Source organism: Hyposmocoma kahamanoa, unplaced genomic scaffold (assembly GCF_003589595.1).
Source record: "Hyposmocoma kahamanoa isolate Upper Pololo Valley unplaced genomic scaffold, ASM358959v1 93, whole genome shotgun sequence".
In the NCBI taxonomy this organism is placed as follows: Eukaryota; Metazoa; Arthropoda; class Insecta; order Lepidoptera; family Cosmopterigidae; genus Hyposmocoma; species Hyposmocoma kahamanoa.
In genome coordinates this window covers 23,119,428-23,144,950 of record NW_020654810.1, presented here as the reverse complement: position 1 = coordinate 23,144,950, position 25,523 = coordinate 23,119,428, and the positions used below count along the sequence as shown (strand labels likewise).

Here is a 25,523-nt window from a genome sequence, read left to right as displayed (position 1 = left end):
GGAAAAAGGCACATGTTACTCCCATATATAAAAAAGGTGACAAGTATGTTGCTGTTAATTACCGTCCCATAAGTTTGACGAGCATTGTTTGTAAGGTTATGGAGAAGATTGTGGCAGCTGAGCTAAGAACTTTTATCAATGTGGAGAACATTATCGTAGATGAACAGCATGGCTTCGTACCAAAGAGATCTACAGTTACGAATCTTCTCACGTGCCTTGACAAATGGACACACAACTGGGATAAGCGCCACCCTACTGATGTGATATATCTAGACTTTGAGAAGGCATTTGACCAAGTCCCTATTAAAAGGCTAATTGCGAAACTCAGTCACCTTGGAATCCGTGGACAGCTCCTAAAGTGGATTGAGAACTTCCTAAGTGACAGAAAGTTTAAAGTAAGAGTAGGTGATACTCTGTCAGATGATTTTGACGTTCACAGTGGCGTCCCACAAGGATCGGTCCTTGGGCCAATTCTGTTTGTTATCTTCATCACAGACTTAAAGAATGTCATTCAGTCAGACCTGTCAATATATGCAGATGATACCAAGCTTATAGGAAACCCTCTAATAGCTCACAATACCATACAACAGGATTTGGACCGCATTGTACAATGGACAAAACTCTGGCTTCTTTCATTGAATGCTACAAAGTGTACAGTATTGCATATTGGAAATAGTAATCCGAAACTTGGTTATACTGTGGATAACATAACTCTTCAGGCTGTTAATGCACAAAAAGATCTTGGTGTTACAATAACCAGTAACCTTAAATGGGACGTACACATCATAACCATAACCAGAAGAGCTAATTCTATGATGTACATGATAAGAAAAGCATTTTACAATATTACTAAGGAGTTATTTATCCAAATATACAAAACATATATACGTCCATTATTGGAATATGCTTTTCAAATTTGGTGTCCTTATTTCAAAAAGGACATTCTTATGTTGGAGAAAGTACAAAGGAGAGCAACGAAAATGGTTCAGTCTTTAAAAAACTTATCTTACGAAGAGCGCCTCCATGAACTAAAATTAACTACTTTGGAGCAGCGAAGGAACCGAGGAGATCTCATAGAGACTTACAAAATACTCAATGGGTTCTACAATGTGCGCAATATGCAAAATATGTACATATTGAATCATAATCATCAATTGAGAGGCCACTCTCTAAAGTTAAACATGCCTCCGTGTGCTAGCAACCCTAGAAAACACTTCTTACCATTTCGCGTTGTGAACTTGTGGAATTCGCTCCCAGAAACTGTTATTAGTGCACAGACAGTGAACAGTTTCAAAGCTAGACTTGATAAACATTTTGGAAACTAATAATATACAAGTGCAGTGATATACACGCATCAGCTCGCAGAGCTGCTAGTGTATTAATTGATAATAATAATAATAATTACCTGACCATAGACGGTTTAGTGATGGCCAATTTTACTGCCAACTACAAATCGATTAATTAATTGAATGAAATTGAGTCACACTAGCGGGTTTCCTTACATAACCTATAAAAGCGTATTTAAAATTTGCGAAATGTTAATTTTAAATCCTCCTTGAAATCCTTAATGTACCTTGGCACACTTGGAAGTCTTTAAATAGACTGCGGACCCAAGTCGGCCGAAGCAAGGAGAGCATACATAGGTGGGGTTACAGCTCTGAAAGCGCATGTATTTGTGGTGTCTTTCCCCAGACTATGGCACATCTTTTGTCATGTCTTACGTGCCTACACCTGCACAGGCGAGGACCTGTACAACGCCACTGACAATGTAGTGTCAGTCGCTGAGAACTGGTTCTCAAATATAAACGTCAGAGTCGACACACTAAGAGTCGTATTCTAGAACTCTACTCATTTATCAAGTCAGGACTTGAGTATTGCAGTGAGCACTGAAAATGATACTCAAGTCCCTGCCATTAGGGTCGTATTTCCAATGCTTGTGTTTCCAGTGCAATCCTGACTTGAGCATGATTCAAAGCACTAGAAATCATACTCAAGTCTGCTCAAATCCTGACTTGAGCATTGAGTACAGTTCTGGAATACGACCCTAAGAAGAACACTACGTATTTTTGTTTAATAAACCAGATGCTATATAAATGACAATTTTTTTTCTGTAAAGTCAATGTAAAGTTGTCAAAATTAAGATAGTACCGGTTGCCAGTTCACAGTCGATATGTATTTCATAATATAGCACCTAATAGAGGTATAATGTAATTTAATGCAAAAAAACATGTGTTTAGTATATTTTAGTACACACTTTTTGTTCTTTTGAAAAACGTTCAAATCACATACGAGGTATGACGGCATAGAAATAATTTTAATTTAACCACTTGTTTAAGTTCGTTCTCAACAAAAACAATTGTTCAAATTTTGGAGAATCTGTATGCCGCAATGTACTCACACGAGACTGGCTTCTCTCTCTCCCGCATGCGCGTGAGCAGCGCCTCTTTGGCGGAGATGAAGAAGATGCGCTCCTCGGCTTCTTTGGGCGTGCAGACGCGAAGCTCGCGCGACAGAAAGTCCACGCATCGGTTTGCATGTTGCGTGCGGACCTAGGCAGACCAAATAGCAAGACTGTCTTTTATTGAATAATCATGTTTATTCTTTGTGGTCCTTTTTAACAATAATAATAACAAACAAGTGGAGTATTTTCGCAATAAATACATATGAATACTCTATAATAGCATAATCTTGAATACATCGCACTGCTATTTCAATAATGTTGTAACTCAAAATACGTGAAATTCAAGATTATGCTATTACTTAACGTAAAATTTGATTCAATACATGTCAATAAAACCATCGTTAGAATATTGTAAGACAAAATTAAAAGATATCCATGTAACTCAAAATGAGACAAACTATTTGTGATCTAGTTCTGGACAACAGTCCACATGGGACTTGCTAATTTTAGGTCTTAAATGATGTGCGCAGTGGCAATGCTCCTCAGACCTTTGCCATGATTGCCACTGCAATAGTTATGGACAAGCGTGTTGCTTACCACCAGATGCACGATTTGTACTTCCCATCACTTGATAATCATAAAAACAAATGAGCTAAGTATGTAAATAAAGTTACCTTACCTGCTCCAAGTACTCTGGTTCGGATGCGGATGCGTCCCATCGATTGTTGAGTATGAAAATGTTTGGTTGTGATATCTTTGTCGAAACTTTGTGAAAGAAATTTTTCTCCTGCAAAACAAACACATTAATACATTTTTCACTTCTCATGCTCTTAAAGTTCGTATTTATGCTGGGTGTAGGCTGCATAAAATAGGATTTTATGCTCGAGTGCATAAAATAAAAAAACATCACATTAAATATGTCTAATTGTTGTAATTTTACATTCAATTTCAATTAAAAAATCGTTTATTTGTAATTTTTGTTTAATTTCTCTCTCTCAACTCGTTCACAAAACCCATTTTACTCTCGACTTAAGTATCTAGTAGTATATACTCGTCTCGGGTAAAATGACGCGTTTTACGCATTTGTTGTACAATCTACTATATAACATTCCCGTAACATAGTTATGTCTGCTAAAATTCGCATTCCGGTATTTCATACCTTACTTAAACAAAATAATAATATAACTTTTAAAGACCGAAAGCCATTCGTCTGTCGTATCACTCTAAGTAGCAGTAGAGCTCTCCTTGTGAAAGACCTCCACAAGGGAAGTACTGCCACCTTACCAATTTCTGCCGCCAAACAGTAATGTGAGCATTACTACGTTCCGGTTTTGCTGGTGAAATTACAGGCACATGGGATTTGTCAACTAATATCTCAGGGTGACTGGTGCAGTGGCAATGGAATTCAGATCTTTGCGACTTAAAGCTCTGAGTGGCACTGCAACTGTTATAGACAGGCGTGTAGCTCAATTTGTTTGTCCCGTCACTGCATATTAAAAAAAATCTGCCTTATACTTTATAAAGACAAACTCACAATCCGGTATTTTATACCTCATGCTTTAAATTTCAAAGAACGATTCACATTCATCTGAATGTAGGATTCTGCCTTATGTCTTATAAGCACCATTTCACTATTAATGCCTCGTGATTTATAGAGACAAATTCACATTCCGGTATTTCATACCTTATATTATAAACTTTTAAAGATCGACTCGCATTCATCTGAAAGTAATAATCTGTCTTATACCTTAGAAAATCTAATTTACATTCCGGTATTTTACATTTATAATTTTTATAGACCGATTCACATTCATTTGAATGTAGGTACAGCCTTATACCTAATAAAGACTAATTTATACACTTAACATAGCCCTGCACTAGGGAAACCCTGTGTCGCGGGTGTCATGGATATACATATAGACAACCACAATTTACACCCAAACTCACGAGCGAAATAAATGTAGGCCATACAAATATTTGTCCCGGTCTAGGTATCGAACCTGGGATCTCTGCGTGGCAGTCCGGCATGGTAACCATTCGGCCACAGAGGCAGTTAAATTCACATTCCGGTATTTTATACCGCATATTAAACTTTTAAAATTATATTTGTAACCAGGCATATGGCATACCTTGCTGATACCAAGTACTTTTTTTAAATTTATTATTGACGGTGTACATGTAACACTTACGGTAACCATAAGCGTAGACTCGGCATTGGCGACGAGCACAAACACGTCCGCGTCGAGGCAGTACTTGTCGATCCACTCGTCGAGATTCGGCGTAACATCGACTCCAGGGCTGTCCACTAATACGACGTCGTCCCTTAGCAAAGCGCACAGCTCTCGAGGCCAATACACGTGCACGAGCGAACATTCTTGCAGTCGAGACGCGCACAGTGCATGCCCTAACTGGCTCACAGACTGTAATTAGAAATTTATTTTATTTATTTACCATAACTTAGGGTTAACAATTTTAATATTTGAACTATGATCCCTACACTAGGCTTCGTCTGTCTCGTGGGAAGCAAAGCAAGTAGCAACAAGAATTAAATTTTTATGGAATTGATATTCAATTATTATTTATGTGAAATTACGCCACTAGTTTGTTATAATTATTAACGCACACACTCAACATTGCCCCGCACTAGAGAAACCCTGTGTCGCGGGTGCCATGGACACACACATAAACAACCACAAATTACATCCAAACTCACGAGAGAAATAATGTAGGATATATTAATACAAAGCTCGAACACTCAAAAAAAATTCCTTCGATCCGGCCGGATTCGAACTGACGTCTTCTAGCATTCCGTGGCAGACGCTATACCAACTAAGCCACGAAACGAACCAGCGGACCTCACGAAATTTTCTATGTGCTTGTTGTCGTGTCTTTGTAAATACAAAGCTACGGCTAAAAAGTCGTTGAAAAACCAAATGGTTTTTCAACGACTTTTTAGCCGTAGCGCCATCTATGACAAATCTTAAGTATTTCGACACCCAGTTAGATAAATTTACAGCTACCAGCCCTGGCTAGAGATGTCGCTATGCATTGTATTTAAATTTTTACTGAATTGATATTCAATTATTTTTTAAGTGAAATTACTCCACTAGTTTGTTATAATTATCAATACAAAGATCGAAAACTCAGAAAAAATTCCTTCGATCCGGCCGGATTCGAACCGACGTCTTCTAGCATACCGTGCGAGACGCTATACCAACTAAGCCACGGCACGAACTAGAGCACTATTTCCGTGTTTGTTGTCGTGTTTTTATATTTGGTTTTTTCAACGACGTTTTTTTGACGACAAAAGAAATGCTTAGTTGAAAATAAAAACCAATTAACTATGGCTATATTTTAAGTTACGTAATCGAACAATAGGTGTACCTATTATGCTGCATGTTTATGAGTGTTTGTGTGTTCGAGTGTGTGTGTCCTCACACGTTTTCCGAGAGTCGTGACCCTTCTTCGATCTACAGATTTCTTCACGTTTTCCTTCCCCGAAAAGCCCATGGTAAATTTGAAGTTAAACTTCGTACATAAATTCCGAAAACTCAGAATTTTAACCCACGGCACGTGCTCGAGAGACAACTCAAACCATTACACTACCATGGCTTTATATATTCCCGGACACGTAATTCGAGTCACCTCGCATTTTTGTCGTAAAGGGTTAGAATACAAAAATAGTGTTATCATCGAAGAAAAAGTTTTCCCCCGGTTTTGCAAATCCAAATTCCCAACAAGGACTTATGGAAAAAACGTTTAGTATACTAGTTTCAAAATCAAACATTTGTTTAAGCTTAGGACACTTAATACTGAAAATGCGTGGTGGCTCGAATTATGTGTCCAGAAGTGTATATCCTTCATTACATAGTTTAATATTTCAAGTGTAGTAACTAAGAGCGTGTAATTTTCATGTCAATAACTTTTTGTATAAAACAAACCGACCACCAAAAGTTCGTGGTATTACATCTAATTGCCAAGTTTTAAAGAAATCTGTTACCGAAAAGTGCGCGAACCCGGATTCATTCCCTAGTTTGCCACCCTTAGAGGTACGCTCTTTCCAACAAAAATAAGAAAAAGAATCGTCCAATTGAGAACCTTTCCCCTTTTTTAAAGTCGGTTAAAAATAGCTTAACAAGTAGTTCTTAAATCTAAGCGATAGAGTTAAACTGGAAGCTGTTTTCACTGTTATTATATAGTGTTGGCTTAGCTCCAGAAATGTACCATGTTGACTGTAACTAAATGCTTTGGTTCTGTATGTAATGTTTGGTTTTATATTTAATGTTTTTATGTTATATGTATATGTCTAATATGGCATAATAATGTAAATAAACGTTATTAGGGCTATTTTAACTTCCATGGTTTATACCTGTTATGTATTCTTAATTAACCTGTGCTGTACATTATCGACATAGTTTACGCTCTTTGCGAGTTATTTTTGGAGCATTTCCTCATATCTATTTCTGCGCGTTTCAACAGGTCTGCGGTTGCGTCCATATTTAATATATGTGTTATACTTTAAGAATAATAAATAATATGACGGATAACTACACCTATTTATCGGGTACTACCTGTACTGTAACTATTAGAGTGGTGGCACAGCAGTAGAATATATACATGGGTTCATGATACTGGTACGAGTTTGTCTAAAAAAATATTTTTCATCATACTTGCACGTTAATAGTATGATTGCATGGTGGTTGACTCTATTGCCCCAAATAAAAAAAACCCTTGGGTGTTTTTTTCCCCATTACCGCCATGGTCGGTAAGAAGTATATTTTTAATTTGAGTCACGACATACTGCCTTACATAAGTCAAGTTCAAGCTCAAGCAATGAAGTTACATAAGTTCAAAATTAAAACATTCACATACTACTTGAAAACAATAAGTATAACAATTTCCTATAATTGATTTTAATTATTTTCTGAAAATGTAGCAATTTTTTTTACAATTCATCACAGCTGTATGCGTCTTTTTTTTTTCTTTTTACAACATTTTAGTTCGAATTGTATTATCTATGGAGACCCTCGTTAGTAATTTCTTATTTACCATCCTACACCGTACGACCGTACAGGAATACACAATGTACTATTTTTAATCTAGCCTTGAATAGTCAACAATAACAATAATGTAAATACCTGTACATTAAGCTTCTCTTCAGAGCCCTCGGTGCGTAAAAATGCCTCATCTGTATCAGAGCCCTCCACCTGCAAGAAGCAATTGGTTGTGTGCCCGATGCCGCTCGGTAGGATCTTGTCGTGTAACATCGCGTTAATCACGGTGCTTTTGCCATTGCTTGTCCTGCAAGTAAGGTACACCTTTCAAAAATTAGGTCTACGTTTCGGAAAGATAATGTTTTTACTGGTAAGTTTATATTAACCAACTAAAGACTAGGCAACTAAGGCTCCAAATAGAAGATTCTTTAAAATTCCGCAACCGAACAACCAATCTAACGTATCAACCTATTGATCCATACTAACCTATCACAACCTACCGGTCCGCAATCTATCAACCAATCAAGTAGCAGTAGAACTCCTCGTGAATCGTCATCCTGCCAACGTACGTATTTCTGCCGCCAATCAGTAATGTCAGCACTGTGTTCCGGTTTTGAAGGGTAGGGTGCTAGTGAAATTACAGGCACATGGGACTTGTTAACTCATGTCTCAGGTTGACGGGCGCAGTGGCAGTGCGCCTCAGATCTTTGCGATTTAAAGCTCTGAATGGCACTGCAACTGTTATGAATAGGCGTGTAGCTTACCACCAGACGCACGACTTCGTCCCGTCAATTATTGTAAAAAATAAAAAATCTCACTTGTCAACCTATTGATCCAATGTAACTTGTCAACCTATCGGTCCAATCTAACTTGTCAACCTATCCGTCCAATCAACTTGTTAACTTATCGGTCCAATCTAACTTGTCAACCTATCGGTCCAATCGAACTTGCCAACCTATCGGTCCAATCGAACTTGCCAACCTATCGGTCCTTTTTTGCGTAAGTAAATCTTCCTAAGATATCTCTCCCCTGCGAGGGCAGCGGGAGGTTGAAAGGGTTGTAACCCTAACTAGCCGTGAACAGGTTCACGGCAATGAAACGGGAAACTTCCGGTCCACAAAATTTATTAAAGAAGTAAAGTTTAAAGAAAGGGCTGTAACAATACAAAGGTAAGTGTAAAAAAACAGGTGCAACAGTATAAAACACTCCCTACACTATTATTAAGGCACTTACCCCTAAATGGGCCGAGTAACAGAATTACAGATATAGGTACACGACGGCTGTAGACTTATAAATTATTACACATGATTTAGCTTATGAAATGATTATAAACGTAGCAAAGAACCAGAATTAACGATTATTCGCGATGGAATTTGGAACAGCTCCGACTGTTGTGGCGGTCGAGCTGGGAGTGACCGTGGTACGAAAACAAAATGAGAAAGTGAAGGAAGATGGAACAATTCAAATTTAAAATTTAAATACAAGTAAAATAAAAAAAAATAGGATACAAGCGGAGAGACGCGATACAAAAAGGTGAGATGACGGTGTAAGGAGGTCACACCGTCACAAGGTTATGACTTCTACCGGCTAGAACCCCACGGTGGCCTTCTCGGGTACTCTAGTGGGAAGGATCTGGAATCGAGTTTTCGCACCGGAACCTCCCTAGCACCTAGGAGGAGCTACGTCCTCCCCCTCCTCTCCTCACGACGAAGCGGGCCACACCGCCCCGTTGACCTCCTCGCGGCTGCCTAACTTACTGGCGAACGAAGCCCCCGCTCCGATCGCCCGCCGCCGCGAAAGTACGCCGCTGCCGAGCGGGATTGGCCCTCTCCCGATCACGCTCGGTGACCTCCTCCTGAAGCATCACCGCTTCACAGAAGGAGACCACTAACTCATGGGACACTTGATCCGCCAACATAGCCGCTACTATGCCTGGCGGAGAGAAATCTCGCTCGATCCGGGCAACCAGGATGTTCCGCTCGGAGGCCCATGCGGGGTGGGCCCATGTGGTGTGTGCTGGGTGGAATCTTGGTCCCTCTCACAGTGGTGGCACTGCGTCATCGACTCGCGTCCGATCCGATTCAGATACCCACCGAAGCATCCGTGCCCCGTGAGTATCTGTGTCAATCGGAACGTGGTGACGCACTTCCGCTGGCTCAACCATACTTCGAGGATGGACATGATCGCGCCGATGGCACGCTGGTGCGAGAGCCACGGCTGTTCCAGCCTCTCGCGCCACTTCTCGAGCGCTCGTAGGCGCTCGTGCCACCTCACTTCCGGCGGTGCAGCTTCCTCCGCCTAGCGGAGGCGCGCGTCCATCTCTGCCAGAATGTCCAGACATCACAGATGGACGTCATCATGTCCCCGAGCCGCCAACTTATCGGTCCAATCTAAGGCGATTAACACACTGCACCGCATCCGAAGTACTTCAGTTTATATGGAAAATACGCGCCATCCAACACACTGACTACGCTTCTCCGTGCGGGAGCGCGTCACGCGCGGTAGTACCGCGCCCCCGGCGAACCGCAGGGTATGGCACACTGCACTCCGCACTACCGCACAGATTTTTTATCAATACGTGTCTATACCAGTAATTGTTGTTCGGATGTTCTCTAACAAATAATGAAAAGATTCAGTTGACATAGGTGTGAAGTTAAAAAATTTATCTTCATATTTTCTTAAATCTTTTTAATGAAGTTGAAATGATCAATTTATCGGTCTGGTTCGTAAAAAGGGATCCAATATCTTCGGTGTCTTTTTATTTGTGTAAACAAAAACCAAATAGACAGTACAACTGCAGCGGCCTGAATGAGTTCTGTTTTGTCAAAAAGGACCTCAACAACGTGTACAATCACTACGGCTATCTACAACGAAGTGAGCACTTTAAGTGGCGCGGAGCCGCTAGACCGTTGCCCCCGCGGAGATTAAACAGCTCGTTGACGCAGATCTGCGTCTCTGCCACCGCGCGCGTGATTCCGCGTCCCGCACACTGTTGCGTGGCGCGGTACAGTGCGTTAATCGCCTACCTTGTCAACCTGTCGGTCCAATCTAACTTGTCAACCTATTGGTCCAAGCTAACTTATCAACCAACCGGTCTAAACTAACTAATCAACCTACCGGTCCAATCTAACTTGTCAACCTATCAGTCAAGCCTTCGTCACTGAACATAATAATATAGTATTTGAAATATGAACCAACAATTTTAATGGAATACTTACCGATCACGATTCGTTTATGCTACGTGTGCATATGCCGCACATTATATTCACGAACATTGTATTGTGCTTACCTTCCAAAAAAGGCAACTTTCATGTGATCCCGCTTAAGTACCTCCCGGATGGCCTGCACTCTGTTGACGTAACCCTCAACGTTTGTGACATCTTGTTGTGAGGCTATACCGTTTTCGCCGGATACCGCTGCAATGTGATAACGTCAATATATCACTACTATACTTCAGATCACACACAAATTGCATTTACAAACAAATACATGCAGGAGCCACTTATCATATAAACGTAATGTAACAGAATTCGGTTTATTGTTTACGTAATGTGCTTTACGAAAGTATAAATCTTAGATAATATTATTGCGTGTTTTGTAATTATTAGAGAAACGATTTTATGCTATCTTCAAATAACGTTAACTAGTCTCGATCATGGTTTCTTTATAGTAAGTAAAGTAAGTAAATTCTTTATTTCCTCCACAAATTTGTAACAACTTAAGTAAACATAAGAGATATTAAAGTAAAAAACATGACGTTAGTTTGATAGCTGAAATTGGGTGAGGTCGCAGAGTTTAATCAGTCATCTGACATGGTCCTATTTATTTATTTTTACTTTAATTTATTACAGATTACAATAATTAAAGACACACCAATTACAATAATTAATAATAATAATATAATGACATGATCGTTGGCTGGATTGCCATACGATGATAAGGAAGTTAATGGTCATGTTTTATAAACTTGTATCCATTGACAAGATGGGCTTTTTTGAGTTACTTGGAAAGTGAACAGCCGAGCGCGGTCGCGCCCTGTGAATTCGCCCTGTGACATTTAAAATCTGTTCGAACCTAATTCATCTTTTGTACTTTCAAACTAATTACTGTGAAAAGTGGTTAAGCGAATTAATTGCAACCAATTGACGTTATTATTCCATTGCCGATTCAACGAATTGATAACGAAAAGTGAATATGCTAATTATCCATCCACATAAGTTTTTTATTTAATTCCCAACTAAATCACTGATGAGTGTGTGCCCCTGAACGTGTCTCTTGCGGTTTTATTCCGACATTCATATAGAGTCTAGTTGGGTAACTTTAAATACTTTTATCGGGTTTTTACTGAAAATTAAAATATAATGGTTTGGTCGAAATAGGTTTTATTGATTAATGACTGTTATTTCATACCCAAATGTAATTTAACTAAAATGTCGAATTAAAACCGTTTTAGAAAAATGGCGAGTAACTTTCAAAACTTCTGTAATAAGTGACTAAGTCACATTTAACACCTATAATATTTTTCGTTATATTTAGATTTTCGTCATATTCGGTATTACACAATTTTAAATTTATGCGACTACAAGTTTTCTGAGAATATAAAAGGATTTTATTTTTAACTTAAAAGGAAATTCAGAAGTTACTTGACGTGACGATAATTGTCAGATCAATAAACAGCGTTAAGTCCAGTGTTAAGTGCGTATCAGCTAAGATATCAGTCTTATCTCGTGATGCTTCTCGAGCTCTCGCGTTTTAATAGATTACAATCATCAGCATCTGGATGATATCATCTCAAGAGACCCGTTACTACTGAACGACATTTATTAATAAGCTGAAATTCAGACAACTCGTTGCGTGACCATTAAACCAAAGTGGACATCCTTAATTTGTGCCTACCCTAATGGGAAACAGTCGTGATAGTATGTATGCCTGTGTATACATTTATGTGTATCAGCAGTAGTACTACAAGCACTGCAGTATCTGCACAACAATGATTGGCATACAAGGTCAATTAAAATGGACGCATCACTACTAAAGTCAACATATTGGTGTACACTGTCACATAAGATTGCTCTTGACCTGATGTACGACGAAGTGGGTGTGGTGTAAAATTCAATAGTAATACTTACTTACAATAGTATGACTTAAAAATTGTATTATGTCATATTTTTAACACTTTCTTTTTGTTTTTATTGTTTTGTAGTTAAATAAGGTGATAATATGACATTTTTGCCAGTTTCACTTTGGTTTCTGAGCTATTTGATACGGGTCTCAGGGTCGCTTCAAATTGATCTAAGGATGCGACGCGACGCTGCCTGCATTAAAACGAGCGACGCAACTGTTACAAAACATTACAAAAAATAAAATAAAAAGAAGGTGCAGCTAAATATAAACTTCATGTAGTGAAATTGAAGTTCTATTGCATTGCTATCTGTAACTTCGCTCTACGCAGGCCGACAGACGTCGCTTAGCCACTGTGTTTTTAAAAAAAATATAGTCACCAATTTAAAGCCACCCTTAGTTAATTAATCCTTTTGATTTAGTAAAATTGGAATAGAGTATTTCATATTGACTTGTTAATTATTTTTCAAGCATATTTTTCGGAGTAGGCAGAGGTGAGTGATCTCTGTCTACACCAGTGGGAGACAAGCGTGATGCCCTATTTACTCAGATTACACAATGCATAGAAACATTTGCTCAAAAGTTTTTACAGCGAAATACTGGCATGATTGGTACGATTAGATATTGCTCCATCAAGGTAAGATAACAGTAGAGAATGATATTGTACAACTGTATTATATTGTAGACATAAAAGTATCAGAACAGTACAGAATTGAGTATTTTATGCTCCCATTCCACAAAACAATTGATACAATCTTGCAACAGTTATATGAATAAGATTTTTACTTCTGAAATATTGTTACCGATATTAGAAATGAAACATGGCCACAATGGGACTGGTAATGCACTTGAAACATTTTTTCGTGTATGAAACCCAGAAAAATTGGTTTATTCAAACAAACTTATGTTTCGGGCCCGTTACAGGCCCCATGGTTATGGCTGACTAGGACTTGCAAAGGGCCCGAAATGTTGGTTGGTTTGAAAAAACAAATACATGCAATTTAGATCTGAAAAATAGCTTCATTTCCAATGTGTAACAATCGCGAAACCTAAGAACTCAATATTTTTATAACTATTTGTTGAAAAAACCAATGGCAGATGTGGCTATCAACCTTGTCGTGCTAGCCCTGCTTGATTCTAAAAACAGTGATATTCAACATTTTCGCTGAACACCCATTTAAACACACATTTGAGCATTGTAAGGATTAACAAAAGTAGTAGGAAGACATCTAAATAATAGTTATTGCCATTTCATTGCTTATAAGAAGTGCAAACTAATCAGATTTTCTTTGAAATCAGATCATAGACAATTTTTTCTTTTTATTTATCAAAGAGTGCTATCATTGTGCGATAATGACAAAACCATACATACAAATCATCCTTAATAATACTTACTACCTTTCCATAAGTCATTTGCATATTATGTTATGTATTTTACAAGCTAGAAAACTATACAGGTTCGATACCTAGCCAGTTCAATGTTTGTTCATTGTGTAATATTGCGATCAGTAGGTACGACTATGAGCTGATGAGGGTGTGATTTGTGGTGTGTAGAGTCACATCTCCAGCAAGAGCTCCTCCAATTAAAGCTGCATTTTCAAATTAATGACAGCTGGGTCAATGTACAAAAACTATCTTTCTATGTTGTCTCAGGTGCGAGTGTTTGTAGTACTGTTTATTGTTTCTGATTTCCATAAGTACTTTGGTCACTTACTTTGGGATCTAAGCAAAGTATGTGATGTTGTCTAATATTTATTTATAGGATTTTGAAAGTAAGGAAATGCACATGCCAAAATTTTGTAATCTGATTTCGACCTCTAATTCTAGATTAATTAGGTACTATAGTTTGTTCCAATCCATTTTGAACAAAAAGTAAACAAACCTGTTTGGTTAAAATTCTAAAGCAATCACTCAATAAAAGAAATGAGTGTCACAATGACATATATTTCGAAGATTTCGACTTGATATATCATCACTTTTTCCAACAATATTCATTTGAATAGCATCGTAAAATCGTATTTGAAAAACGGTAGTCCAAAAGTGAGGTTATTATTCCTCTATACTTCTATGACTTGCCTATGATTGCATAGTGCTTTCGAAAAAAACATTCAGTTCAATCAATTACAGTTTAGTAATTGATTATTAAAGCGAACATTTCAATTGCAATCAAACGAGTATCTAAGTGTAAGGACTTGAAGGAGAATTTAAATTGAAATTTTAAATATGTTTATATAGGTTATGTAAGGAAAAGCACTAGTATGACTCAATTGAACAAATCGATTTATTGAATTAATTAATAGATTTGTAGTTGGCGTTACAATTGGCCATCACTAAACCGTCAATGGTCAGGTCAGTGACTTGTTTGTTTAGTTTTTGTTTAAAATGGATTGAAACGAAGTATAAAACAAGTGACAAACAACAATACAACTCACCATGCATGAAAGTGACAGCATCCTTGACGTAGTCATCAATCTCAACAAATATATCATTAATTTTCTTCTTAGCTCGCACAAAAATCTGCAGCGGGGAGTCGACATTCGACATATTGACACGGACAGCCCCATTGTTAAGCGGTGCGACGTTGTGGGGCCCGTCGCCAGCCATCATCGATACCGAACGGTTAACATATGCAGCCATACGGGAAGGAAAGCACGGTTGATGTTAGCTGAACCTTTTGGCGAAAATGCCAACAATATAGTCACTTTACCACTTCTAAGCTTCAAATACAACATGCAGGGTTCGACTGCAACAAAAAATAAAAGGCTTAAAACGTGAGCAACAGAAATAAACAGTGTTTAAATGGTAGTTTAGCTATACCATATAAAAGCATTTTCAAGAAACTAGGATTTCTAGTGCTACTACGGTACGGTGGGGTATTACGAATTTGTATTGGAGGCAGCGTACGTTGGTCCAAAGGAATTGGTATGTGCCGCTGTATAAATAGGCTCGAATTAACATCTTTTGAGGTTATGTTGAAATCCTGTTGCGAAAAGCAACATTATATGTCACGGGATCAATAAAAGTTCAAAATAAATGAAGAGTGAGTGTATAAAAAAGCGTAACATTCACGAAGAAGCACAGGCTGTCGAAATAGTTGAATTTTGCACCTTATCTCGTTGCATCATCATAATCGATGTACATACCAAGCTGGCTGGTTGCATGAAAACGAATATAAAATTTTATTATTTTTCAAGGAAGTAACTCGCAAGATAAATTCTAATAAGATTTGGATAAGACGTAAAACAACTGACAGCCGCTAAATACATAAGTCAAAAATAATTTGTGTAAAACTCATGATCTAGCTTTCTGTAAGTTATCGACCGTATAATTTTGAAACCTGGAAATAAGCTTACCTGTGTTTTATAACAACATTATGACCATATTACTTTAATATTTTGAAATTAAATGTTTTCAGTTTAGGATGAAAATGTCCCGAATTTTACATATACATTGATATTTTTTATTTTTGTTTCCCTTGAAAGAAAATTGCATGAAAGTTCGGAAGTTTGTTTTCATTGTCTTTGCTATTTTTGTGATTGGCTGCTAAAGCTTGCAGTAATTTTCGCCCAATCAAGAGTATGTAAAATACCATAGACATGATTATCGTTTTGTTTCTACTGCGTTCGAAGTATAGTGATTATTATGTTTCTACTAAAATTCAACTAATTTCTATGTTTTTCTCTTTTTTATGTATTATTATTTTCTTTATGTTTGATGTAGCTTTTATTTATCATTAATTTTTACTTCTTATATTTTGTGAAACAAGATGTAGTTATTTTAACCAGTCTCGTAACAAAACGCTTTTTCTGTCGATTGTATTTCCTCGCCCTTCTCCTCCATTCTCATTCCCCCTTGCCCACTGTCAAATAATGGCGGATGAATAAAAAATTGTTGCTGTTAGTGCTTGGAAATCCAAATTTATGAACTCTCTAAAACTTAGTAATTCTATAAGAAAGTTTGTGAATTAGTGCTTGTTTTGTTAAAGGATTATTTCCAACTCAAAATGTCTCGTTCCGTACGCGCCGAAACGAGAAATCGTGTTAAAGATGACATCAAAAGGGTCATGCAAGCTGTTGAAAAAGTTCGCCATTGGTAAGAATTTTTTGTCTTCCATTTTTATGTGATAAAAATGCCAGTAAATGATAATTTATTAATTTTATAGGGAGAAAAAATGGGTGACGATTGGGGAGACTACGATGAAAATTTACAAATGGGTACCTATTTCGACGAATGAACAGAAGAAGAAACATGCTGCAAAACGAGAAAACAAGGAGAACACACTGACGCCGAAGAAAACACATGACTCTTCCAACTCAAATTCTAACTTTGGTATGGCCGAGGACTCCAACACTTGTAAGTAATCCATATTGTATTGTAACACTATGATTACTGTACATTTTTATAGGGTTCAGTACTTGTAATTATTATCTGAATATTAAATAAAAACCATTCTAAGTAGCTAAAGTAACACGCAATTATTAAGTGCTGTTTCCTGCGTAAATCTATATCTTGCATATACATAATATGTTATGCCAAAATTTCATTTGATTTTTCATTTCATTTTCATTTGAAATTTCAAGTGACATGCATTCAGTATATAACCAGAAATAGTGACGAAATGGGGGCTAGCCATTCCTGGCAACTCATCAGGCAAATGGGCCTTTTATCACTTTTAAATATCAACTCTCATTTGTGCTGAAACACAAATTAGAAAGCTGAAATAGTACAGCGCCTATAAATGACCTGTGTGTACATCTTCACATATTCCAAAAATATTCTGTATTTATTGTAATAAAGATAATATCTCTAACAATGGGGAGCTGTTCCGTTCGGTGATGTGGGAAAAACAGCAAAACATCTAATTACAAAACAAACAGAATCACATTTCATCTGTAATTAAATATGTAACTTTTAAATTTTTGTCCATTATAGTAAAGCTCAAGTTAAACTGGTTGATTAGAAGTGAAACAATTGATGACACCTGTCTATTGTTTCGAATTCGGGCAGGCCATTCGAAGCTCAGTTGTCACCGTAATTATTTGGCAGAATAGTTTTCAAACAAATTAAATAATATTTTGTCTATATTTCTGGTTATATTCTCAATGGTAATATGAGTGGCCCTGTAGTAAGCGACACATCTACCCTAAACAGTTGCAGTGCCACTCAAAAAACTTGAAACATACATCTGAGCATCACTGCTACAGCACCCATCACTAGGAGATGTGAAGTTGATAAGTCCTGTGTGCCTAGTTTCATGAATACTGTTCCTAACTGATACACAGTATGCTCACATTGCTGCTGGGCTACAGGAATAGATATGGTAGCAATACTTTCCCAGACAACCCCTTTCACGCTTTATTGAAACTCTACTGCTATTAATATACATTTTTTTTTTGTTACATTACAGGTTTCTCAACAGTGAGTGACTCACAAGGTCCTACAGAGTTCTCCTCCACACACATGAATTTCTCTGAAGACTCCAACTCGCAGAGTAGTGGCACCACAACACCAGCAAAACGGTTAAAAACTGACTGAGGCAAAATTATGAAATAAAACCCTTGACAAACTTGCTGTATGGACACCTGAGGGTTTTGGACAATTATTATAAATTGTGTTATTCATGACAGAGTTTTATGCGGTGTGATGTGAATTTTATTTATAAGCTTGCATTTAGAAAATGACTGGCAACAGTCGTGCTGATCTTAAAGGTTTTGCTGAGATCAGGTTATGGCGAGTATTTGCATCCAAAATTAATAACATTACGGTGTACATGTATGTGGTCGGTATGGCAAATGGTCTAAAGTTACAATCCTTGTTACAGAATTATTGTAAGAAGGATTATCTAATGCTCGTAAATAACAACTATTGTATTTGATTTGGAAATGAAACTATTTTTTAGATCAAAATCTCTTATATTTGTTCTTTCAAAAGTAATCAATGTTTCGGGCTCTTGGGGGTCCCATAGTCAAGGGCAACTGAGTCAGATGAAAAAATAGTTTCATTTGAAAATCAATCATAAAATGATTTTTCCACAATTTTATCACAAAGCCGTTAATGTAAAGAGAAAAGTAAAAAAATATAAATGTATATTTGCAACTGTTAGTACAATCTTGGTAGCATTGAGACAGAATGAAACAAAATATTATTATAAAGCACTTATTCTAATTTTTATGACATGAAAAAAAGTGATTTTATATTTTACAACCAATTTTTCAATGTTAAATTCGTATTGCACAAATATTTAAAATATTGCATGACTTGAGCAAGAACCTTGTTTGTCTGTGATGGAGTACAGCATTTTCATTTTAATATATGTGATTAGTTTTTATGACTGTGTGCTTCAGAATATGTACTGTTATATAACAAGTGACTTACCTTTGGTATTGTAAATATTCATAAATTTGTACAGCCAGCATTACAAAAACGAAAACCTACACAAACATAATGAATGTTGTGGTGGGTCAGTTTTGTGAGCTGCTGACTGTATGCAAACGAGAGATTTTAGCCTAATACTTGCATTAGTAATTGTAATTTTAACAGCAATAAGGAGTGTGAATTTTATATTGTGTATACTGCGTCAGACCCTTAATTCCGTTGGATATTTTTATCATTTTGTAACGGAAATTGCACGGACAATAGCGCATCAGACTACACATTTTTGTTCGAAAATCGCCTTCAGTGCAACGGAACAAGATACGTCATTGTGTAGCTTGATCTGCTGTTGACTGTACATGGCATTATAAACTTTTCAATTGTGTAACATTCAAAACTAGATATGATGCGAGATAACTATAAGCGAGATATGCTGAGAATTCACTGGATGACACGCGACCTGGGCCCCAATTCTGCAAATTTTTTTTTTTAACTGCTGGCCATTGCAGTTCCAGTGAGACTCCACTGTGATTACATTGTAGTTATGAAAATATGTATTATTCTGCTAAAATCCGTTGCAATGGCAGTTGAGTCTCAATACAGTGTCAGTGGAATGGCAGTAATGGCATTAAATTCACTCTCATCACTAAGGCATTTGCGGCGGAACGGAATGGAAGTGAATTTTTGTAACGATATTGTACATAGCATAATGAACTTTATGGTCAATACAAACTATATATGAGTGTAAATATTACACGGAATACACAAACATTCTCGAGAAAGTTCGCGCATTCCGCGGAAGATTTTGGCTTATTATAATATGTACAATACCGTTAAAAAAATTGGCTTCCATTCCGTTCCGCCGCCAATCATCGAGTATATAACCAGAAATAGAAACGAAATGTCATTTAATTTGTTTGACAACTCTTCTGCCAAATCATTACGGTGACAATTTGGCAGGCGTCGTCGGTTGTTTAATTTCGAATCGACCAGTTTAACTTGAGCTTTGCTATAATGGTAGAAAATACCACACGCAAAATAGGCGCTTTGTCGTCGAGTTGCGGAAACCAGCCCGTTGCACCAAGTAGTAGTAATGGTAGAAAATTGAAAATTTAAATTTACATATTTAATTACCGTTGAAATGTGATTTCGTTTGTTTTGTAATTAGATGTATTGCTGTTTTTTCCACACCACTGAATGGAACAGCCCATTGTTGGAGATATTATTTTTATTGAAGTAAATGCATAATATTTTTGGAATAGGAGACGTACACACAGGTCAGTTGTTGGCGCTGTACTATTTCAGCTTTCGAATTTGTGATTTCAGTGCAAACGTGTGTTTATATTTACAAGTGATATAAGGCCCATTTGCCTGATGAGTTGCCAGGGATGGATGGCCCTTATTTCGCCGCTATTTCTGGTTATGTACTCGATGGCCTCAATATAAATTTAGCCGAAGGATCGAGAATTACTATCCGTATCTCAATTTCTGTCTACAATTTTAGTCTTCAAATTGAATGTATTTTTTTCTGTTAAATAATTAAACCTACGTCATCGACGTGCCGTCGACTCGACACGACATTAAAGAGCAGAATACCAAAAAAATACAATGTGTAGTAGCTCGATGCCTACCCACTGACAAGCCTTAAGAGAGGTAATAAGTGCGCATTTGACTTCCATCTCTCTTTCTTAGGTTGCTAATCGTCTACCTTTACACACGCGCGATTTTAAGCGATGCAAGCGCGCGACTGCATCGATACAAACGCGCCATTGCATCGCTTCACTTGCGATTTATAGATGATTGCATCGATGCAATCGTGCAATCGTAGCGATACAATCGCATGTTTTACGGACGCGTGTTTGCCGTGTGTAACCACTCTTATCAGAATACTGAACGTACAAAATTCGGCCATAAGCACTCAACTGTGATGATTTAAAATTAGCAGACTTGGGACTGTTTTTTTGCTCGTATATAGTTTGAACGCTGCCTATAAAATTCATTTTGTTAGAGTTGAAAAAATCCGCTTGATAATAAAATGGTGAAACTGCTTGACATCTCTGCCGATGTGAGGGCGGAATATAAGAATATACTTAAATGCCTCTGGGGGCCTAAAAGTTCTTATGTTATTGCGAATCAATTTCACAAGTAAAATACCATTGAAGTGGTATGGGGTTGATTTTAGTTATTTTTTTAAACTTGACAAATGAAAGTGGAAATTTGTTTTTGTAAGTATTAAATTAATGATAATGGAATATTTAATTAATTTTAATAAAGTTGAAAATTGACTTATTTCATTTAGTTTCTTTTTAGTCGTAAATTCGATATACATAATAAATGTCAACCGTCGAGTATAGAACCAGAAATAAAGACGAAATGTCATTGACTTAGAATTATATGGACGTCGGGTCCGCGCTAAAAAGTGTCCGCACTTGTAAGGCGCTAAAATCGTATACAGAGCGCGACACTCCGCTTTAGTCTTCATTTGTTCTACGGACAGCGCGATACTGCGATGACATTACAATTTAAATTTCGAATAGGTTGACTTGGGACGTTTTTTTCGTGGTTTTTGTATTAGATCCGTCGTCCATTTATTTGTAAGTCAATGCGAAATGTGATTAAATTTGAAAACTATTCTGCCATATCATTACTGTGACAACAGCGCTCCGATTGGCTAGCCCGAGTTCGAAACAATTGTCGGGTGTCGTCAACTGTTTCACTTCGAATCGACCAGTTAACTTGAGCTTTGCTATAATGGACGAAAATTGAAAAATTACGTATTTAATATTTAATTACCGGTGAAATGTGATTCCGTTTGTTTTGTAATTAGATGTTTTGCTGTTTTTCCCACACCACCGAATAGAACAACACGGCATTGTTAGTGTAAAAATATTATCTTTATTACAATAAATACATAATATTTTTTGGAATATACGCCAGTCAGGTCATATACACAGGTCAGTAGTTGGCCTGCCTATATTTCAGTGCAAACGAGAATTGATATTTATAAGAGCTGATGTGTTACCAGGAATATATGGCCCTTATTTCGTCTCTATTTCTGGTTATATACTCGACGATCTCAACAAACACAAAAACATGATATTTAGGATTTTCTCCTAGTTTTACCCTCAACATTTCATTAGGCTATTGACACTTATTATGCTAATCTTGAAGTCGTGTTTCTGATTAATGTTATCCATCCTATCAGTTGTTTTTTTTTTTTTGGAAAGGAGAGATTGCAAACATTCGAAAATGTGTATATGTGTAGTAGATACGAGACCTGTACCCCACTTTGTATGCATCTGCGTGAGCTAAGTTAGCAGGCATGGTTGGTTGCATACAACTACTTGAATTAGCTTTGTTCGCGGTGTGGCCTGCGCTTAAATTCCAATAGAAAACGGTCATGAATGAATACTATCGGTTATATTTGTGCTTTTAAGAAAACCAAATGTAGTGGAACAGTAACCACATCTGTAGGGCTAGCACGACTAGACTTGCGCAAGATATTGCTATTATCTATGGGAATATAGGTGCAGTGCCAAACAGGCGTGGAAATATGGCAAATTTTATTTTAACAACGTTTATAGGTACAGCTCCAGACTGAAAACTCGTACACAGTAGTGAGCGAGAAAATTCTCAGTAGTTCCGTGAAGAAAACTGTCTATTCATTTAACAGAACAAATGAGAAGAAAAGTAGAGGAGGGCATTTAAACGAAAAGCACTTTAAGTCTGCTTTTTAAAATAAGCGCATAAGCACGCTTTTCATTTTAAGCGTAAGCGTTGGTCACTGGTCAGTTTTATAGGTCTTAGACGATGGAAAATAGCTACTCAACAATTTCATTTTTTACAATATGCCTAAGTTTCAAGTAGCGCCATCTATGTTTCCTAAACAAATTAATTTTTAAGCGTCAAACTAAAAAGCGTTCTAAGTGAAAAGCTTTTACAATCACGCTTTTTAGATGTACGTTTTAACATAAAAAAATAAGCAGTTTTTTCCATTCAACAGTTAACAACTACAAAAGTTAAAGAACTTATGTTTTTGAACGCCTTTTAACGCCAATGACCAAATTGTTACTATAATAATGTTAAGTTAAATAAAAAATCTCGTTTTTTTTTTACAAAAAAACTACCTCCTTAATTGGTAGGTCAATGCTTCTTAAAACCTTCAGTTCTGAAATACGATTAGGGGTCTACTCTTGCGTTTCGCTATGAACACAACGTTGCAAACTTTTTTAAACATAAAAGTCTATGCGCTTAAAGGTTTTCTAAACGATATTGTTAGCTTTAAGTGAAAGAACGTTTAAAAAAGCATAACGTTAAAAAAATAAGCAGTTTTTCCCATCTCTAAAGAAAAGTACCAGTACTTCTATCAAAAGAGCTAGTGGGAATAAACCTTAGAGGATGGAAAAAAATAGGAATAAGGAATAAACCTTATAAAGGAATAAACTTCCTTTACTTTGAATTTGGCTAGGGGTATAGGTTCATTTTGTATAATTTTACCTTACAGTACAGAGGTAACAAATAAAAAAAAATTTATGAATAAAAATATATCACTTTATTCAATGAAGAGTTCCAAAATCACAAATACAGTTACTGTAGCTATAAGTTAACAATTAAAAAAACCTGTCCGTGCGTAAGGAATATTACCAAAAGTGCCGAATAACCTAAACATAGTGTCAAGACTTAATACTGCTTGTGCAATAATGCAATTTCAAATCACATAACAATAATATCATAAAGTTTTGTTCACAAATTCCTCAATGGAGGCAACAATTCATTTTACACATTTAATTGGTTTGTACTATCATATAGAATAGATCTAATTTGTAGTCGATGCTCCAATAAGACAACCCTAACTATTAACAAGTTAAAAGTAACAAATTATTTCTTCGAAATGCGCGGCTAATACTTTTAGACGGCGTAAGGTAAACTTGGTTGTAAACATATAATAATTTTATTATACATAACAAAAATATTTTACTGAAAAGCCTTATTTTCCGGAGTATTTACAGGGTGCGTCTTATTTAGCATCCTTTCGTATCTTAATTCAGCTAATAAACTAAAGTAACACGTATTCTCTTGGACACCTCGTTAATTCCATCTATAAAAGGTATGTATACAGCACGGTATTCACGTACGTGGTGTTTCCTTCCTGAGATCCACAGATACCTAACATTAATAAATGTTGGTATACGTTTCGGAAAATATAATGTTACACAATTGATTACTGGCTGATTTAACAAAGAAGCTTAGGGGTATACAATTGATTCTTACTGCCAACTTGACATCTTAGGTGCATGCAATTCATTCACACTGGCAATTTACCAAAGAATCCTAGGTGTATGCAATAGATTCTTACTGACCGATTTAACAAAGACTCTTAGGCGATACAATTGATTCTGAATGCATGATTGATCTTTGACGTTTGTAAATGATTCTGACTGCCCAATTTAACAAATATCTTAGGCTTACGCAAGTAATTCTTACTGCCCGTTTTAACGAAGAATCTCAGGGGTCTGTAATGAAATGTTACACACATTTATAACGTTCATCTGCATCGTCGCTTTAACGACAAACAATCCTATCTATAAAAGCATAAAAACTACTTTTGAGTAGCTTATTTCTCTACATATCGCCAATAATTATATTTTTTCATGCTTTTAAGACATTTTGAAACAAGTAACTTTACAACTATCCGACATTAAGTAGTACACTATTTTTTCAGTACTTGGAGGATATTATATTCGATAATTTTGTTTGACATTAATTCGACGGTATAATAAATAATCTAAGTTCGTGAACCGTGTACATTTTTATAGCTAATTACGAATACCGAAGCCTGGGCAAGTCCCGAGATCTTTTAGTGTCTTGGTTAAGATAACGTTACAAATGTGTATAACATTGGTCCGCAGGAACTACTAGATTACAGTATGTAGGTGTAGTGCAAGTTTTAAGTATACAAGGTGGTTGATAGTTTAGCTGCAGCAGGATGCAGGGTTGGGGTCCTTGCCGGAGCGCTTGGTGATGTTGAGGCGAGTGAACTCCTCCGCCACAGTGGGGTGAATGCCCACTGTATTCATCAGATGCTCCATCGTCAAACCGCATCTGGAGCAATCGAAATTTCAATTCGTTATTTATTTGAATATCTTAAATATCCTGATTACGAGTATATAAAACTAATAACAATTAATTTTATTGGTAATCGTGGTGCGTTAATACTCAATATATTTATTGCATTCATATGGTACATATCTTAAAATTAAAATAATGCTACACATATGAGCCGTTTATTAGGTATGACATGTGGTCCGTTGGTATGACAATAAGAGAAGAGGTAGGTCGAGGTTTCAATTATTAATTAGAATTGTTATTTATTAAATAATAATATAAAATAAAAAATATGTCATACAATAAGAAATACGTCGTATAATAAGCAGAATTGTGTGACTTGAAAGCTCAAATTTAATTAGTTAAAGTACATAATTAAGATACGGCTTAACTACTATGCACCAATATAGCGATAGGCGAGTCGAGTTATTTAACTCGAGTTACTCCCACGACGAGTCAACTCGAGTTACTTTTTTACGAACTCGAGCTTAATTAGAATTGTTATTTATCAAATTATAATATAAAATAAA

The 25,523-nt window shown here is 36.6% G+C and overlaps 3 protein-coding genes across 10 annotated transcripts in view; 1 reads left to right on the top strand and 2 right to left on the bottom strand.

Annotated features, from left to right (window-relative positions):
• Positions 1–2,360: 2,360 nt before the first annotated feature.
• On the bottom strand, positions 2,361–15,671 carry LOC113237275 (transmembrane GTPase Marf-like). Its single transcript, XM_026473665.1, has 7 exons — positions 15,624–15,671; positions 14,949–15,259; positions 10,685–10,811; positions 7,540–7,702; positions 4,591–4,821; positions 3,081–3,188; positions 2,361–2,549 (listed from the first exon to the last, which is right to left on the bottom strand). The coding sequence occupies exons 2-7, from the start codon at positions 15,151–15,153 to the stop codon at positions 2,361–2,363; spliced, it is 1,023 nt and encodes a 340-aa protein (XP_026329450.1). The 5' UTR covers positions 15,154–15,259; positions 15,624–15,671.
• A 696-nt stretch (positions 15,672–16,367) lies between these two features.
• On the top strand, positions 16,368–19,326 carry LOC113237487 (B-cell CLL/lymphoma 7 protein family member A). Its single transcript, XM_026473981.1, has 3 exons — positions 16,368–16,608; positions 16,679–16,869; positions 17,924–19,326. Exons 1-3 carry the CDS (start codon positions 16,520–16,522, stop codon positions 18,049–18,051), a joined length of 408 nt encoding a protein of 135 aa, XP_026329766.1. The 5' UTR covers positions 16,368–16,519; the 3' UTR covers positions 18,052–19,326.
• A 4,275-nt stretch (positions 19,327–23,601) lies between these two features.
• Positions 23,602–25,523, bottom strand: part of LOC113237242 (thioredoxin reductase 1, mitochondrial) — a 49,046-nt gene continuing 47,124 nt past the window's right edge. For all 8 annotated transcript variants that reach the window (XM_026473608.1, XM_026473613.1, XM_026473614.1 and 5 more), the window contains one exon: positions 23,602–24,990. In XM_026473608.1, coding sequence (XP_026329393.1) covers positions 24,861–24,990 — 130 coding nt within the window. In that variant the 3' untranslated portion in view covers positions 23,602–24,860. The remainder of the gene's footprint in view (positions 24,991–25,523) is intronic.

What these genes read in the sequence shown, in the direction of transcription:
- LOC113237487 (XM_026473981.1), top strand. Translation starts at nt 16,520, where the DNA reads ATGTCTCGTTCCGTACGCGCCGAAACGAGAAATCGTGTTAAAGATGAC. An exon ending in GTTGAAAAAGTTCGCCATTG is followed by an intron (nt 16,609 to 16,678) that starts GTAAGAATTTTT and finishes TTAATTTTATAG; the next exon opens with GGAGAAAAAATGGGTGACGA. An exon ending in GGCCGAGGACTCCAACACTT is followed by an intron (nt 16,870 to 17,923) that starts GTAAGTAATCCA and finishes GTTACATTACAG; the next exon opens with GTTTCTCAACAGTGAGTGAC.
- LOC113237275 (XM_026473665.1), bottom strand. Translation starts at nt 15,153, where the DNA reads ATGGCTGCATATGTTAACCGTTCGGTATCGATGATGGCTGGCGACGGG. An exon ending in AAAGTTGCCTTTTTTGGAAG is followed by an intron (nt 7,703 to 10,684) that starts GTAAGCACAATA and finishes CCTTACTTGCAG; the next exon opens with GACAAGCAATGGCAAAAGCA. An exon ending in AACCAGAGTACTTGGAGCAG is followed by an intron (nt 2,550 to 3,080) that starts GTAAGGTAACTT and finishes TGGTCTGCCTAG; the next exon opens with GTCCGCACGCAACATGCAAA.